At 42.6% G+C, this 16,253-nt stretch overlaps 1 protein-coding gene across 2 annotated transcripts in view; it reads right to left on the minus strand.

Annotated features, from left to right (window-relative positions):
* Positions 1-8,426: 8,426 nt before the first annotated feature.
* mettl26 (methyltransferase like 26) overlaps positions 8,427-16,253 on the minus strand; it is a 40,191-nt gene continuing 32,364 nt past the window's right edge. The window contains exons 4-6 of one of the 2 annotated variants that reach the window (XM_041206861.1): positions 13,551-13,618; positions 13,342-13,420; positions 8,427-10,125 (exon numbers count right to left, since the gene is read on the minus strand). In XM_041206861.1, coding sequence (XP_041062795.1) covers positions 10,069-10,125; positions 13,342-13,420; positions 13,551-13,618 — 204 coding nt within the window. In that variant the 3' untranslated portion in view covers positions 8,427-10,068. The remainder of the gene's footprint in view (positions 10,126-13,341; positions 13,421-13,550; positions 13,619-16,253) is intronic. The other variant, XM_041206862.1, reaches the window with a different exon arrangement.

Consider the following 16,253-nt stretch of genomic DNA (forward strand, 5'->3'; position numbering starts at 1 on the left):
AATCCCTCTGCCTTACCTGCTTTTATTACTCATTAGGTATTCATTCATGGGATGTGAGCATTTGTTGCCCTTGAGAAGGTGGTGATGAACTGCCTTTCTTGAACCACGGCAATCCATGTAGTGTAATTAAACCCATAGTGCTGTTAGGAAGTCCCAGGAATTTGAACTAGTGACAGTATTAGGAAGTAGGGATAGTTTAAGGAAGTTGTATTGGTATTTGTAACTGTTAGGAATGAGTTTTAGCTTTAAGGCTTAAGTTTGATTTGTATTTCTGTATCTGTGTGTTAAGGAAAGTCAAATGGAGTTTTAGTTTCACTTTAAAAGGGTGCTTGCATTTCTAATGACGTTTTTTACGACTGTTGCAGCTAAGTTAAACAAGGGTAAAAGAATTGGATTGTTGCCTGGAAACAGAGGGCCAAAGAGGCAGGGGCTTCCCACAGACACACACAAGAAGAAAGACAGCAGTTTGTTTTGGAAGCTGTTGGAGTTCAGCTGGCTTTGAAATCGCTGCTAGGAGAGACTGGAGCAAAGGGGACAAATAACCAGTTCCAAGCTAAAGAATGGCCCCAAAATACAGGGAAGTGGAAGAGGGGAAAGTCCGAAGCAGACCTTCGAGTCCAAGGAATGATGGGAACCTGAGTAAGGTCCTGTTAATGAAGTTAAGAGTGAGGGGCAGAGAGAGAAAGGCCCCAAGCTTAGATGTAAAGAGGCAAAAGCTGCAGGAAGCAGATTTAAAGTGAGAACAGCTTGCAAGAGGCAAGAAGGCCCAAAGAGACAATTGAGGTCTGTAACTCTTTGCTATGGCCATGTGAAGCAGTGGTACTGTTGTGGCTGGGTCAGTGAGAGAGTGTGCGTGGAATGCATGTGGTGACCCAGGGGAGAGGAACATTGGAAGGAGAGTTCATTACTAATAAATCGTAAATAAATAAATTCATAAATCCCCAGGCCCAGATGACATGTATCCCAGACTAGGGAAGAGATTGCAGGGGCCCTGACATTAATTTTCAAATCCTCTCTGGCTACAGGAGAGGTGCTAGAGGACTGGAGGACAGCTAATGTACTATTATTCAAGAAGCGTGGGAGGGATAAACCAGGAAACTATAGGCCAGTGAGTCTAACATCAGCAGTAGGGAAACTTTTGGACAGAATTCTGAGGGACAGAATAAATCTCCACTTGGGGAGGCAAGGATTAATCAAGGGTAGTGTATATGACTTTGTCAGGGGGAGGTCATGTCTAACAAATTTGATTGAATTTTTCGAGGTGAATAGGTGTGTAGATGAGGTTAGTGCAGTTGATGTAGTCTATATGGACTTCAGTAAGGCTTTTGATAAGGTCTCACATGGGAGACTGGTCAAGAAGGTAAGAGCCCATGGGAAACAAAAGCAGAATTACCTGGAAAAACTCAGCAGGTCTGTGGAAGGGTCATGAGGACTCAAAACGTCAACTCTTCTTCTCTGCCGATGCTGCCAGACCTGCTGAGTTTTTCCAGGTAATTCTGTTTTTGTTTTGGATTTCCAGCATCCGCAGTTTTTTGTTTTTATAACAGCCCATGGGATTCAGGGCAATTTGGCAAATTGGATCCAAAATTGGCTTAGTGGCAGGAGGCAGAGGGTGATGGTCGAAGACTGTTTTTGTGACTGGAAGCCTGTATCCAGTGGCATACCACAGGGTTTGGTGCTGGGTCCCTTGCTGTTTGTAGTGTACATTAATGATCTAGACATGAATGTATCAAGCAAACTCAGTTAGGAAGAAGAGAGCAGAATTGGTTCCATGTACATGAATGTGCAATCAAATTAGTATGTTATGGTGCAAAAGCAGCCTTTGACTATGTGTATCACTAAGGGCTGGGTTGTATTAAACTGAGCATGAGCCTGTCCCTCGTCATTTTTATTACAGGACATATTTTCATCACAGCTGAAATTTGGATCAGGTACAATTTGAGGATGTGAGAAAAACAGTGTGGAGCCCAAAAGTAGAATTTAATGGACTGACATGTCTGCTGGCAGCTTGTAGAGAATTTTAAACAACTTTGGAATTGCATTTTTAAATTAGGGTTGTCTCTGTAAGTTTATAATAGTTTAGAGGATTTTTAATATAGATTTTGAAAAGGGGTGTAGAACATCATGATAAATTTTAAGATGCCAAATTGGTTGCCACTATGTGATTGTAAAATAACTTGTTGCAGTGTGTAATTTTACAAAATAAAACACAAGCTTTCATGTAGTGTTTTCATAGCCTAAGGATATTCCAAGGTGCTTCACAATTAATGAATTACTTTTAAAATGTTGTCACCAATGTTTTGTTGGTAAACTTGGCAACCAGTTTGTGCCCAGTAACAATAATGAGATGAATTAGTGAATTTTAAGAGAACTTCCTGTTCTTAAGAAAGTGCCATGAAGGCTTAAGAATATCTATCTGAATAGCCTGTCTCATCCAAAGAATAGCACTGATGCCACTGCAACACACTCTCAGTACTGTATTTGGGATATCTCCAGAGATTGAATGCTCAAATCCTGTATTCACCTGAACCTATGACTCGAAAGGAAAAAAAATGCTACCATTCAGCAAAGCTATCACTTTAATCTCAACACCACCAACAACTGTCCAAGGCAATGACATGTGTAAAGCGCACAACTTGCAATTCTTTTTAAATTTTGATTTTTTGGTTGCTTTATCATTTCGCAGAAGCACACCACATTATAATTTAAATTAGTATTAAACAACAGAGGTCTTCATGCTGGGATATCCTTAACATGATAGGAACAATACACATGGTGATTTTTAGTTATGAAAGATTGTTTAATCCAAATTTTTTCATGCTTTTAGGATTTTGTTTTAAAGGAGTTTCTTAGGGATGTATGTGTCAGTGGCAAGACTGTCATTTATTGTCCACCTCTAGCCATGTCAGTGGTGGGTTTCTTGAACTACTGCAGCCAGTGTGTTGGAGGTGCTTCTACAATGCTGTTAGGGAGTTGAACAGTTCCCTATACTGAGCAATAATGGAGGAATGGTGATGGATAATCAGGTCAGGATGATGTGTGATTTGGTGGGTCACTTATGATGGTATTCCGCTGCATCTGCTGCCCTTGCCCTTTTACGTGATGGAGGCCATGGGTTTGAGAGGTACTGTCAAGGAAGCCTTGGTGAGTTGCTATGGTGCAACCTGTAAGTCTTCTAGGCATGATAAACATGTTTTGTGGAGTAAAAACAGAAAATGCTGGAAATGCTCAGCAGGTCCAGGCAACATCTGTGGAGAGAAACAGAGGTAACATTTTAGTTTGGTGACCTTTCATCAGTTCTGGTGAAGGATCATCATCAAACTGAAATATTAACTCTTTCTCTCCACAAATGCTGCCTGATTGTATTTCCAGAATTTTGTTTTTCAGGTTTTCAACATTTGCAGTATTTTGCTTGTGCATGCATGTGGAGTGTTGAGTGTTGTTACTGCTGCATTCTTCTCATTAAGTATCCCATCACACTCCTTGCAGGGTGTGAAGAGGTTTGGAGAATCAGCAGCTGAATCACTTGCTGAATACCCAGCCTCTGACCTGCTCCAGTAGCCACAAGTTTTATTCACCTGGTCCAGTTGACTCGAGTTGAATTCGATACTCCGCACCTCTGTGGTAATGCCTTAAAATGTCAAGGAAAAGTGTTCTCCATTATTCGAGATTGTCATTCTCAGGCAATTGTGTGGCACAAACATTACTTCCACTTATCAGCTCAAGTCTGGATGTTGTGCAAGGCATGCTATAAATGGGCATGGATTTTAAAAAAAAATCATTCACAAGATGTGGGCTTCGCTGGCTGGGCCAGCTTTTATTGTCCATCCCTAATTACCCTTGAGAAGGTGGTGGTGAGCTGCCTTCTTCAACCGCTGCACTACATATAGTGCAGATACACCCACAGTGCTGTAAGGGAGGGAGTTCCAGGATTTTGACCCAGTGACGGTGAAGGAATGGCGATATATTTCCAAGTCAGGGTGGTCAGTGACTTGGAGGGGAACTTCCAGGTGGTGGCATTCCCATGTATCTGCTGCCCTTGTCCTTCTAGATGGTAGCGGCCATGAGTTTGGAAGGTGCTGTCTAAGGAGCCTTGGTGAATTCCTGCAATGCACCTTGTAAATGGTACACACTGCTGCTACTGTGCGTCAGTGGTGGAGGGAGTGAATGTTTGTGGATGTGGTGCCAACTGTTCTGGACGGTGTCAAGCTTCTTGAGTGTATGGGAGCTGCACTCATTCAGGCAAGTGGGGAGTATTCCATCACACTCCTGACTTGTGCCTTGTAGATAATGGACAGACTTTGGGGAGTCAGGAGGTGAGTTACTTATTACATGATTCATAGTCTCTGATCAACTCTTGTGGCCACGGTATTTATATGGCTAGTCCAGTTCAGTTTCTGGTCAATGGTAACCCCCAGTATGTTGATAGCGGGAGATTCAGTGATGGTAATGCCATTGAACATCAAGGGCAGAAGGTTAGATTCTCTCTTGTTGGAGATGGTCATTGCCTGGCACTTGTGTTGTGCAAATGTTGCTTGCCACCTGTCAGCCCAAGCCTGGATATTGTCCAGGTCTTGCTACATTTGGACATGGACTGCTTCAGTATCTGATGAGTTGTGAATGGTGCTGAACATTGTGATATCAGCTAACATCCTCGCTTCTGATCTAATGATGAAAGGAAAGTCATTGATGAAGCTGGTTGGGCTGAGGACACTATCCTGAGGAACTCTTGCAGTGATGTCCTGGAACTGAAATGACTGACCTCCAACACCCACACCCATCTTCCTTTGTGCTAGGTATGACGCCATCCAGTGGAGAGTTTCCCCCGATTCCCATTGGCTCTAGTTTTGTTAGGGCTCCTTGATGCCACACTCAGTCAAATGAGGCCTTGATGTCAAGGGCAGTCACTCTCACCTCATCTCGGGATGATCGAGAGTAGACCGATGGAGTGGAGATTGGCTAAATTGGATTTCTCCTGCTTTTTGTTTACAGGACATACCTGGGCAATTTTCCACATTGCCAGGTAGATGCCAGTATTGTAGTTGTACTGGAACAGCTTAGCTAGGGGCACAGCAAGTTCTGGAGCACGGTTCTTCAGTGCTATTGCCGTAATATTGTCAGGGCTCATAGCCTTTGCAGTATTCAGTGCCTTCAACCATTTGATATCACATGGAGTGAATCGAATTAGCTGAAGACTGGCATCTGTGATGCTGGGGACCTCTGGAGGAGGCTGAGATGGATCCACTTGGCACTTCTGGCTGAAGATTGTAGCAAATGCTCAGTCTTAACTTTTGCACTGATGTGCTGGGCTCCCCCGTCATTGAGGATGGGTATATTTGTGGAGCCTTCTTCTCCAGTGAGTTGTTAATTGTTCACCACCATTCACAATTGGATGTGGTGGGACTGCAGAGCTTAACTCTGATCCATTGGTTGTAAAATCGCTTAGCTCTATCACTTGTTGCTTATGCTATTTGGCACACAAGTAGTCCTGTGTTATAGCTTCACCAGGTTGACACCTCATTTTTAGCTATACCTGGTGCTGCTCCCGGCAAGCCCTCCTGCACTCTTCATTGAACCAGGGTTGATCCCCTGGCTTGATGGTAATGGTAGAGTGGGGTACATGCTAGGCCATGAGGTTACAGATTGTGTTTGAGTACAATTCTGCTGCTGCTGATGGCCCACAGCACCTCGCAGATGCCCAGTCTTGAGTTGCTATATCTGTTTGAAATCTATCCCATTTAGCAGTGGTAGTGCCAACACAACACGATGGAGGTTATCCTCAATGTGAAGGCGGGACTTCGTCTCCACAATGACTGTGCAGTGGTCACTCCTACTGATACCGTCATGGACAAATGCATCTGCAGCAGGCAATTGGTGAGGATGAGGTCAAGTATGTTTTTCCTTCTGGTTGGTTCCCTCACCACCTGCCACAGACCAGTCTAGCAGCTATGTCCTTTAGGACTCAGCCACCTCGGTCAGTTGTGGTGCTACTGAGCCACTCTTGGTTATGAAAATTGAAGTCCCCCACCAAGAGTACATTCTGCGCCCTTCCTACTCTCAGTGCTTCCTCTAAGTGGTGTTCAACATGGAGGATCACTGATTCATTGACTAAGGGATGATAAGTGGTAATCAGCACGAGGTTCCCTTGCCCATGTTTGATCTGATGCCATGATACTTCTTAAGGTCAGGAGTCTAAGTTGAGGACTCCCAGGGCAATTCCCTCCTGTTTATTGCTGTACCGCCATCTCTGCTGGGTCTGTCCTGCGATTGGACAGGGCATACCCAGGGATGGTGATGGTGGTGTCTGGGACATTATCTGCAAGGTATGATTCCGTGAGGACGACTATGTCAGGCTGTTGCTGGACTCACCTGTCCCACAGCTCTCCCAATTTTGGAATTAGACCCCGGATGTTAGTAAGGAGTACTTTGCAGAGTTGACAGGGTTGAGTTTGCTATATGTCATTTCCAATGCCTAAGTTGACATCAGGTGGCCGGTCTGGTTTCATTCCTTTTTCTGAGACTTTGTAGAGGTTTGATACAACTGAGCAGCTCGCTAGGCCATTTCAGAAGGCATTTAAGAGTCAACCACATTGCTGTGTGCACATGTAGACCAGGCCAGGTAAGGATAGCAGATTTCCTCCCCTATAGGACATTAGTGAATCAGATGGGTTTTACAACCATCAACAATGGTTTCATGGTCAGCATTAGACTTTTAATTCCAGATTTTTATTGAATTCAAATTCCACCCGGGTCCCCAGAGCATTACCCTAGGTTTCTGGATTACCAGTCGAGCGACAATACCACTACACTATCACCTCTGCCTGTTTCATTATCTAAGAAATTGAGAATGGAGTTGAACACTATGCAATCCTTAATGAACAGCTCTACTTCTGATGGAGGGAAGGCTATTGATGAAGTAGCTGAAGGTCACTAGGCCTAGGACACCAACTGCAGCAATGTTCTGGGGTAGAAATAATTGGCCTCCAGTAACCACAACTATCATCCTTTGTGCCAGGAATGATTCCGGCCACTGATGAGATTCCACCAGGTCCCCAATGACTTATATTTTGCATGGAGTCTTTGGTTCATCTCCTTGATAATGGAATGCTGCCTCCATGTCAAGGCCAGCCACTCTCAAATCACATGTGGAACTCGGCTTGTGTCCATGCTGAGGCTGAGTGGTCCTGATGAAACTGAGCATTAGCGAGTCGACTATTGGTGAATAAGAGCTGCTTGCTCGATTTCTTCTATCACTTTGCTGATGATTGGGATTAGGTTGGTATGATGACTAATTGGCTGGTTGACTTTGTGGATAAAACAACTACCCATGATGTTGGCTGCATAGAGCTCCAAGGGATGAGCCAATGCCAAATATCTTTGGTGTAAAAAGGAAACCCGCAGAAAAGCTAATCTTCAATTAGATTTCCCTCTGGCATTTTCTAACAGATTCAGTAGAGGAAAAAATCAAGTCACATGGACAGATTTAAATGTTTTAAGGATCTTGTGAATAGTTGTTGATAAGTTGTCAAACTATCATGTCTGATGCCTAATAAACGTGACATTGTCCAGACTGAAAATGTCAAGCACTCATTAAGACTGATCCAATAAATCTGATTCCCATTTTTAGTCTATGATTACTAGCTGGTCAGCATACAGAAAAAAATTTGATATGAATTTCAGATACTTGTAGCAAGCCATAAAGCCATAGAAGTTCAGAAAACAGTTGTGTGTTCATTTCCTCTATCAAATGGGTGAAAAGCTTCCAAAATTCTCTAATAAGGCTTGAGGTACTGATAAGAAGTGCACAGTGGGACCTTTGGCTAAATTCCAAAGATGCAGATCCAGCAGGACAAAGACAAGGGGCCAGATTTTCATGGAGCTGACTGGAACCAAACAGAAGTGGGATCAAAAAAAAAATGGCCACAGAATAGCATGCCCCAAGGTCCCAAGTCCATTGGTATCCTTGGCAATTTTCACAAGGGCGGGGAGGGGGCAGGTCCTAGAACCTGCCTGCTCACTTGATGGGTGAAACTGACAACACATGGGCTCATTAGGAACCTGCCCTGGGTAAGCTGTTTTTTAATTTTCGGAGAGGCGGCCAGGTTTTAACAGCTGTTGGGTTTGACACCAGCTGCATGGAGGGGTGAACCATGGATTGGAGGTGGGAAGAGTTTAAAAAGTAAGTGAAATAGTTTTGCCTCCTTTACAGTTCATCAAGAAATACTGCAGCACGAGCTTGTATCTGTTCAGTAAGGTGAGTTAGGACAGTGCTGAGATTAGAAAATGTAACTCTCCCTTAAGCAATAAACTTGTCAGGTTGTTACTTCTGGCAATGGGCAAGTTGTCAAGTAAAAGAACAACATTGTTAGCCAAATAAGTTTAAAAAAAAAGTTAACCTAATGGATAAAAAGGTAGAGTACATTTCACACTATTGAAAGGGTTTAATGTTTAATCTTTTCCCATTGCTTTTTTGTATTCAGTCTAGATATCCATTGAGATAGGAGTTCTGAAGTCTATTTGTTTACTCAGGGAGTTTTATGGACTCTTGGCTGCAATCTAACTGTCCAATCATTTTACAAGTGCTTCACATTGATGAGTCTGTTTGCTTAATCACAGACCATTCAACGGCTTCCCTCTAATAGGGCATCAGAGTTCTGTTCATGAATAGGACAGTGGGTGAGGGAGGTGAGTGCGAGGGCGCTGGGGTGAAAACAGTAAGGGGATAGAATGCGGGTAGGTATTCAGCAGGCTCAACTGTATATAGTTGAGTACTGACTGCATTGGGAGCACCACACTAAGTATTCTTGGGAGCATACGTGGGCCTTTTAACTTTCCCCCTCTGGAGACGTCCCAACTGCCTCCAGGCCACTTAAGGCTGGACCCTTGGAAGATACCACCTGCCAGAGACAGAGACTGAATCACAATGGCAGGCCTCCGATATGAAAATCGACCCCAAGTTCTCAGGGCCAGATATAATTGCCCGAGTTTTCCAGCAAGAACAATGGCAAGCACTCATGAGTAAATCAGACAGCAACTTCTTAAGTACACGTATGCCCAGTTAAACACAGAAATTCTGCAACAGATGTCCAAATGACCCTGCTCCTTCTCAGGCTACAATATAACAGTGCCTCACCGATAGACTCAGCATGAAATCCACACAAGGGTGTTAAATTGCTGTATTTATCCACTAGTTAGCCACTTAACAGACCAGTACAAAGTACTGCTGATTCACTCAGGCGCCATCTGTGAGCTGCACCTGTCTGCTGGTCACCTGTCAGCTGTGCAGCTACAGATCTGTGAGCAACAGGTTGTTGCAAGTAATGATTCTCGTTTAAGTGTGTTTTACATCTATCATAAACTTGATCACAGAACAACACCGATCAAAGGCACTCAGTTAAATGAAAGATGGTTAGTTTTCCTTCAGGATTTACATCAACATGTACAAATCTGGATTAATTTTCTGTCAAACTGTATAAATACATGCCACATCAAATACATAGAAAATAACAGCCATAAAACCCACACACAAAGCGTGTTCCAAGTTAACAATAAACATATGCTATTTGAAGTGATAGGAATTCCTCTTTTAAAAAGTTACTTGTGTCAAATAGCAACCGGAAAACTCTTTAGACCCAGTCAAGACCTAGGTCTCAATTTACAGCTTCAAACATAGAAACAGGCCAGAAATTCCCAAGGAAAAAGTGGACATGCAGCCTCTTGAGAAGAAATTAGTAGCAATGGGGGAAAGGAACGTTCCACATTAAAAGTGCTTCTCAAACACAAAAACTCTTCTTCAGTTGGTAAGACAATTTAATTCAAGTCCACTGAAAATAATTAATTCTACTGGATCAGTGTAGTTCCAAAGCATAAAGCAAAGGTTTTAGTCAATCATTTAAAAAGATTCTGACCAGTTAATCTTAATGTCAGTCATCTCTTTGGTTTAGTCGAGAGAGAACTAGTTAAAAGAGGTTTAACAGCACTTCTGCATCATTACAGATTGTTACAACAATTCGGAGTTAAACATCACAGTTCCTCCCTGTGTTCAGCCATGGAATTGTACAGACTCTGCTATACACTCGACCTTTTCTGGAAGATCAGGCATTTGTTATTAGCTGGCATGTCAACCTGAAAACAAAGCACAGTACACATTGAGGCTGCACAGTGACCCCTGCTGGCTTTTAAACAGTATTACCACAAAATCAGTCACAAGCACTTGAACTTTCACAATGTACAGTTTGATGAAACATTTTCAACACATCGCTCATTTGGTTTGCACTGCTGTCTTGATTTAACTCTTCTAACTATATTTCATCAATTCTGTGAATCAACAGACACAATCCAGTAAGGGAGTCATCAATTCTTCCTCTTGAAATTTTTTCCCCATCAACTAATATAAGTGAGCTTTTGGAATACTTATTTTTTAATAAAAGAATTCTAACACTAGAATTATTAGTATTTATTTGCAATCTGGTGAACTTCACAATGTATTCTGAATAATCCAGGACTCAAAATATTCTTTGATTCTGGGTTATCAGATAAACAGAGAAAATGTAAGTGGTGGGATCAGCGGGAGTTAGATTAATGACATTTTCCATAGTTTTCACCTGCTAAGTGAGGACATAAGAGGAAAGTGACACTGATTGGAACACAGAATGCTGTTTATTTTTCCATGAATGCACAAAGAATATTTTATATTTTTTATGATTATCAAGATGAAGGATATCACTGGTGGGGACAGCATTTCTCCACATTTGTCCTAGCATGTCTGATGCAAGTGCAGGATATAAAGTACAACTGGATGTACTCTACCACAAGCTACCTTAATTTAAATTACAGATCTGGACCAGTATTTACAGCACAGAAACAGGCCATTCAGTCCAACCAGCCCACATGAGCCTCCTCTCACCTTGCTTCATCTAACCCTAGCAACATATACTTTCATTCCATTCTCATTATCTTTATCTTGTTTAAGCTTAAATGTATCAAAACCATTCACCTCGAGATGCCTTGTGGTGGTAGCAAGTTCCATTCCAACTACTCTCTGAATAAAGGGGCTTCCTCCTAAATTCCTTTCTTACTCTGTTGACAGTTACTCATGGGCAGGTAGCCAGAGTTAAAAGGCCCCCATGCCCCCCTCTCCTTTCCCACTCCTACCCTCCCCTCCTGTTTCGCATAAATGCTTTTATCTTTCAAAATTTAACTTGTTTTTAATTTATAAAAAGAAGCCAAATTAGAATGTTCACTGACCTACACTAATGACTAAACTTTTAAATTCTCATAGATGGCAGCCCACAGGGGTCAATGTTGGGACCACAACTTTTCACTTTATACGTTAATGATCTAGATGAAGGAACTGAGGGCATCCTGGCTAAGTTTGCAGATGATACAAAGATAGGTGGAGGGACAGGTAGTATTGAGAACGCGGGGAGGCTGCAGAAGGATTTGGACAGGTTAGGAGAATGGTCAAAGAAGTGGCAGATGGAATACAACGTGGGAAAGTGTGAGGTCATGCACTTTGGTAGGAAGAATAGAGGCATAGATTATTTTCTAAATGGGGAGACAATTCACAAATCTGGAGTGCAAAGGGACTTGGGAGTCCTAGTCCACGATTCTCTTAAGGTTAATCTGCAGGTTGAGTCGGTAGTTAGGAAGGCAAATGCAATGTTGGCACTTATTTCGTGAGGACTAGAATATAAAAGCAGGGATGTGCTGCTGAGGCTTTATAAGGCTCTGGTCAGACCACATTTAGAATATTGTGAGCAATTTTGGGCCCCATATCTCAGGAAGGATGTGCTGGCCCTGGAGAGAGTCCAGAGGAGGTTCACAAGAATGATCCCAGGAATGAAAGGCTTAACATATGAGGAATCTGGGTCTATACTCGAGGGAGTTTAGAAGGATGAGGGAGGATCTGATTGAAACTTACAGAATACTGAAAGGCCTGGATAGATTGGACTTGGGGAAGATGTTTCCATTAGTAGGAGAGACTAGGACCCGAGGGCACAGCCTCAGAATAAAGGGAAGACCTTTTAGAACGGAGATGAGGAGAAACTTCTTTAGCCAGGGAGTGGTGAAGCTATGGATTTTTTTTGCCACAGAAGGCTGTGGAGGCCAGGTCATTGAGTGTATTTAAGACCGAGATAGATAGGTTCTTGATTGGTAAGGGGATCAAAGTTTACGGGGAGAAGGCGGGAGAATGGGGTTGAGAAACTATTAGCCTTGATTGAATGGCAGAGCAGACTCGATGTGCCGAATGGCCTAATTTCTGCTCCTACGTCTATATACCTCTGACAGCTCTGAAGAAGAGTTATATGGGCTCGAAACGTTATCTTTGTTTCTCTCTCCACAGATGCAGCCAGATCTGCCGAGTTTTTCCAGCATTTTCTGTTTTTATTTAAAATTCTCATCCTTGTTTTCAAATCATCCATGGCCTCACCCCTCTGTCTTTGTAACCTCCTCCAACCCCATTATCCTCTGAGGTATCTGTGCTCCTCTAATTCTGGCCTCCTGTGCATCCTCAATTTTAATTGCGCCACCATTGTTGGCCATGCCTTCAGCTGCCTAGGCCCTAACTTCTAGAATACCCTCCCTTTACCTCTCTGCCTTTCCATCTTGCTTTCCTCCTTTAAGACCCTCCTTAAAACTACACCCTTGACCAAGCTTTGGTCATCTGTCCTAATGTCTCCTTTTTTGGCTCGGTGTCAGGTTTGGTTTCATAATGCTCCTGTGAAGCACCTTGGGATGTTTTATTATCTTAAAGGTGCTTGTAAAGTTGTTGTTGTTATTCATCCAAGATACAGTGATCAATTAGTTAGTTCCTGGCAGAAGAGGTGCAGTAGTGATATGAGTTAGTAAATGGTAGGGAGGGGCAAGTATAGCACGAGGCTGAACAGTTAGAGAATGTGATTGGAGTGAAAGAATTGGGAAGAAGGGGAAGTACAAATGATTGGACGATGGTAAGGGAGTGGTGCTGCTGAGGGCCACAGTTACTTTGCAAATGCTAACCATTAGTGACTGCTTTCCAGGACACCATACAATCGCAACCCTTCTAGCTGAAAGGAGGAACGAGAAAGAAAAGTAGAAGAGAAGGGAAAGAGGGAGACAGAATCAGAACAGGAGATGCAAGGATTATAAGGTGATTATAAACAAGTGACCACACAGCCTGCAGTTCCACAGTACATCAACACATATATTGCAAGTGTTTGATGTAAGTAAATGCGAATACATGGCATGCATTTTGAGTGACCAACGTGAAAATATTGGGGGGGCTTGATTGTGCTGAAACACTCCATTAACCACCATCTCTCATGCAATGTGATAATTTAGGAAATAAATAATTAATACCATCTGCTTGAATCTCATCCCGCTTTCTTCAGCCAGTTTCTGTAACACGCTTATATCTCTTAGACCCCAGCCTGGATTTCTTTTAAAGGAAAAAACGTTACACTTTAACAGAGCTGTTTCAAAACCATAATTTTTTTATTGTCTTTTAGAATTACTGACAGACAGGGACTTCGTAAAAATGGGAAAAAAATACTATAATCATATCTTACCTTTGCCTTAAGCTCAAATCAAAATCTATGTTGCTTTGCGGAGTAATCACGCCATTCATTGCGTAGGGCTGCAGAAAAGAACAATGTCAAATTAAATCAATCATTCCCTATCAAAATATTCCCTGCAGTAATCCGCCCGGAAACAGTGAAGGGGCTCAAGAGTTCTGTACATAGTGGATACTGGGTGAGTGCACGTGCCAGGGAAGGGAAAGGTGGGGGGGGCCAATGTCCCAGCAAATGAAGGTGGACTTTCTAACCTGGCTACTTCAGCATCTGCCCACCTATGCCCTGCTTTGGGAGGTGGCCCTGAGTCCAGTCTGTCCATAACTCTGGGGGTGGAGGGGGGAAGAAAAATACAGTGGGCAGGATCAGACATTCAGGAGGTGGGATCAGAAATGACTTTCAATTCCTATCCCCAAGGAGAAAATCCAGCCCTATATCCCCCAGTCTTAGACTCTCCAACCACAGAAATAGTTTCTATCTCCTCATCTGTTCCCCTTAATATCTTGAAAACGTCAATCAAATTACCCCTCAACCTTCTAAATTCCAGGGATATAACCTTAGTTTGTACAATCTCAATTTTGGCATCCAGGTATCATTCTAGTAAATCTACACTGCATTCCCTCCAAGGCCAGTGTTTCCTTCCAAGGGTGCAGGGGGCCAAAACTGCTTTTGGTATACCAGATATGGTCTAACCAGGGCTTTGTATAGCTGACATATGACTTCTAGCCCTTGTATTCAAGTCCTCTAGATATAAAGGCCAACATTCCATTAGCCGGCTTGATTATTTTCTGTACCTGTTCATGACACCTAATGATCTTTATACCTGGAACCCTCAAGTCTCTCGGACCGCCATTATTCCTAGCTTTTCACCATTTAGAAAGTACCCTGTCTGTTCTATTAAACCTTGTCCAAATAGATGACCTCACATTTGCCCACAGTGAAATCCAATTGCCACAGTTTTGTCCATTCGCTTAATCTATCAATATTTCTTTGTAATTTTATGCTTCCATCTTCACTGCTTACAATGCTGCCTGTCTTTATGTCATCAGCAAATTTGGAAATGTGGCTTTCTATCCAATTATCTTAATCATCCATAAATATGATGAATAGATGAGGTCCTAACACAGATCCTTGAGGGACATCACTAGTGACATCTACCAATCAGAGCAATTAGTAGAATCATATTGGACTTGAAACATTAACTTTATTTTTCTCTCCACAGATGCTGCCAGACCTGCGGAGTTTCCCAACACTTGCTGTTTTTATTTCAGATCTCTGGCATCCGTAGTATGTTGCTTTTCTTATCAATTAGAGCACTTGCCCATTATCCCTACTCTGTCACCTGCCTCTCAGCCAATTTCTGAGCCAGGTCAATAATTTGCCTTCAATTCCAGGAGCTTCAACAGTCTCTTATGAAGGATTTTATCAAATGCCTTCTGCGAATCCATATAAATAACATCTATAGACATTCCCATGTCAAAAATTTTAATCAGGTTCACCAGGCATGGCCTACTCTTTATAAATCCAAAATAAAAACAGAAAATACTGGAAATACTCAAGAGGTCAGTCAGCATCAGTGGAAGAGAAACAGTTAGCATTTCAGATTGATGATCTTCCATCTGTGATGACTTGACAGAGCAGACAGGTTTCATCAAGAAGCAGTAAACTTTATTACAGAGAGATTTACAGATACTTTCATGCTCGACCAGGACTCTCATAAGGAAACTCCGTCCCCTTCCTCCCCCCTCCCCAGATCGCCCGCGTTAAAAGGTCATTGCTTGCAGCCCCTGCAATACATCATGTGACCCCGATTGACAGAAGGGAGGGACTATATCCCCCATCACCACATTTCCTCCCCCTTTAGTTTTTTTACAATTACTCTTTACAGAAAAAGATTTAAACAATCCAATAAACAGATATGCAATTTCAGGAGATTATAAATCAAGTCTCTGAGGTGTTCCTCTTTTACAGCTACAGTGCTGTAGCTCTACCACTGGAGGTTCCTGAACAGGATCGACAGGATCTGGAACTGCAGTATGAGACACATCATAACATTACAGTTCAGGATTTGGCAACGCTTCAGAGACATTTGGCATGTCTATTCTAGGTCGATCAGACACCTCAGTAATTGATGGTTTGACATTAATCACAGGTAGATCAGTTGATTGTTGGAATCTCTCTCTGGTGCACATATGATCTACATGCTTTTGGAGTATTCTATTTCCCACTTGTACTTGGTTAGATAGTGGACCAGTCTCTGAGACAATGGTTCCAGGGGCCCAGCAGAGTGCACTGTCGAAATTCCGTATGTATACCATGTCACCTATGCTGAACGTGTGAGCTTTACAGTGCATGTCATGGTTAAACTTTTGATTACTCTACATCTGCACCACCTTCCCCTCTAAGTTTGGAAAGACGAGATGTAGATGTTTACACAGATGGCATTTCATTAATAACTCCAACGGTGTTGAACCTGTTGTCGAATGTGGCATTGTAGGATAACTGAAAATAACTGGGAAAGTTGAGATTCCAGAGTGCCTTCTGATAGCTTTTTCATACCAGACTTACAAGTTTGTACTGCCCTCTCGGCTAGACCATTCGATGAGGGATGGTAAGGGGCTGTTTTCATATGTTGGATTCCATTCAGATCCATCAATTTCTGAAACTCTGTGCTGGTAAAAGTGGTGCCACTAACTGAAA

Source organism: Carcharodon carcharias, chromosome 15 (assembly GCF_017639515.1).
Source record: "Carcharodon carcharias isolate sCarCar2 chromosome 15, sCarCar2.pri, whole genome shotgun sequence".
Taxonomy (NCBI): domain Eukaryota; kingdom Metazoa; phylum Chordata; class Chondrichthyes; order Lamniformes; family Lamnidae; genus Carcharodon; species Carcharodon carcharias.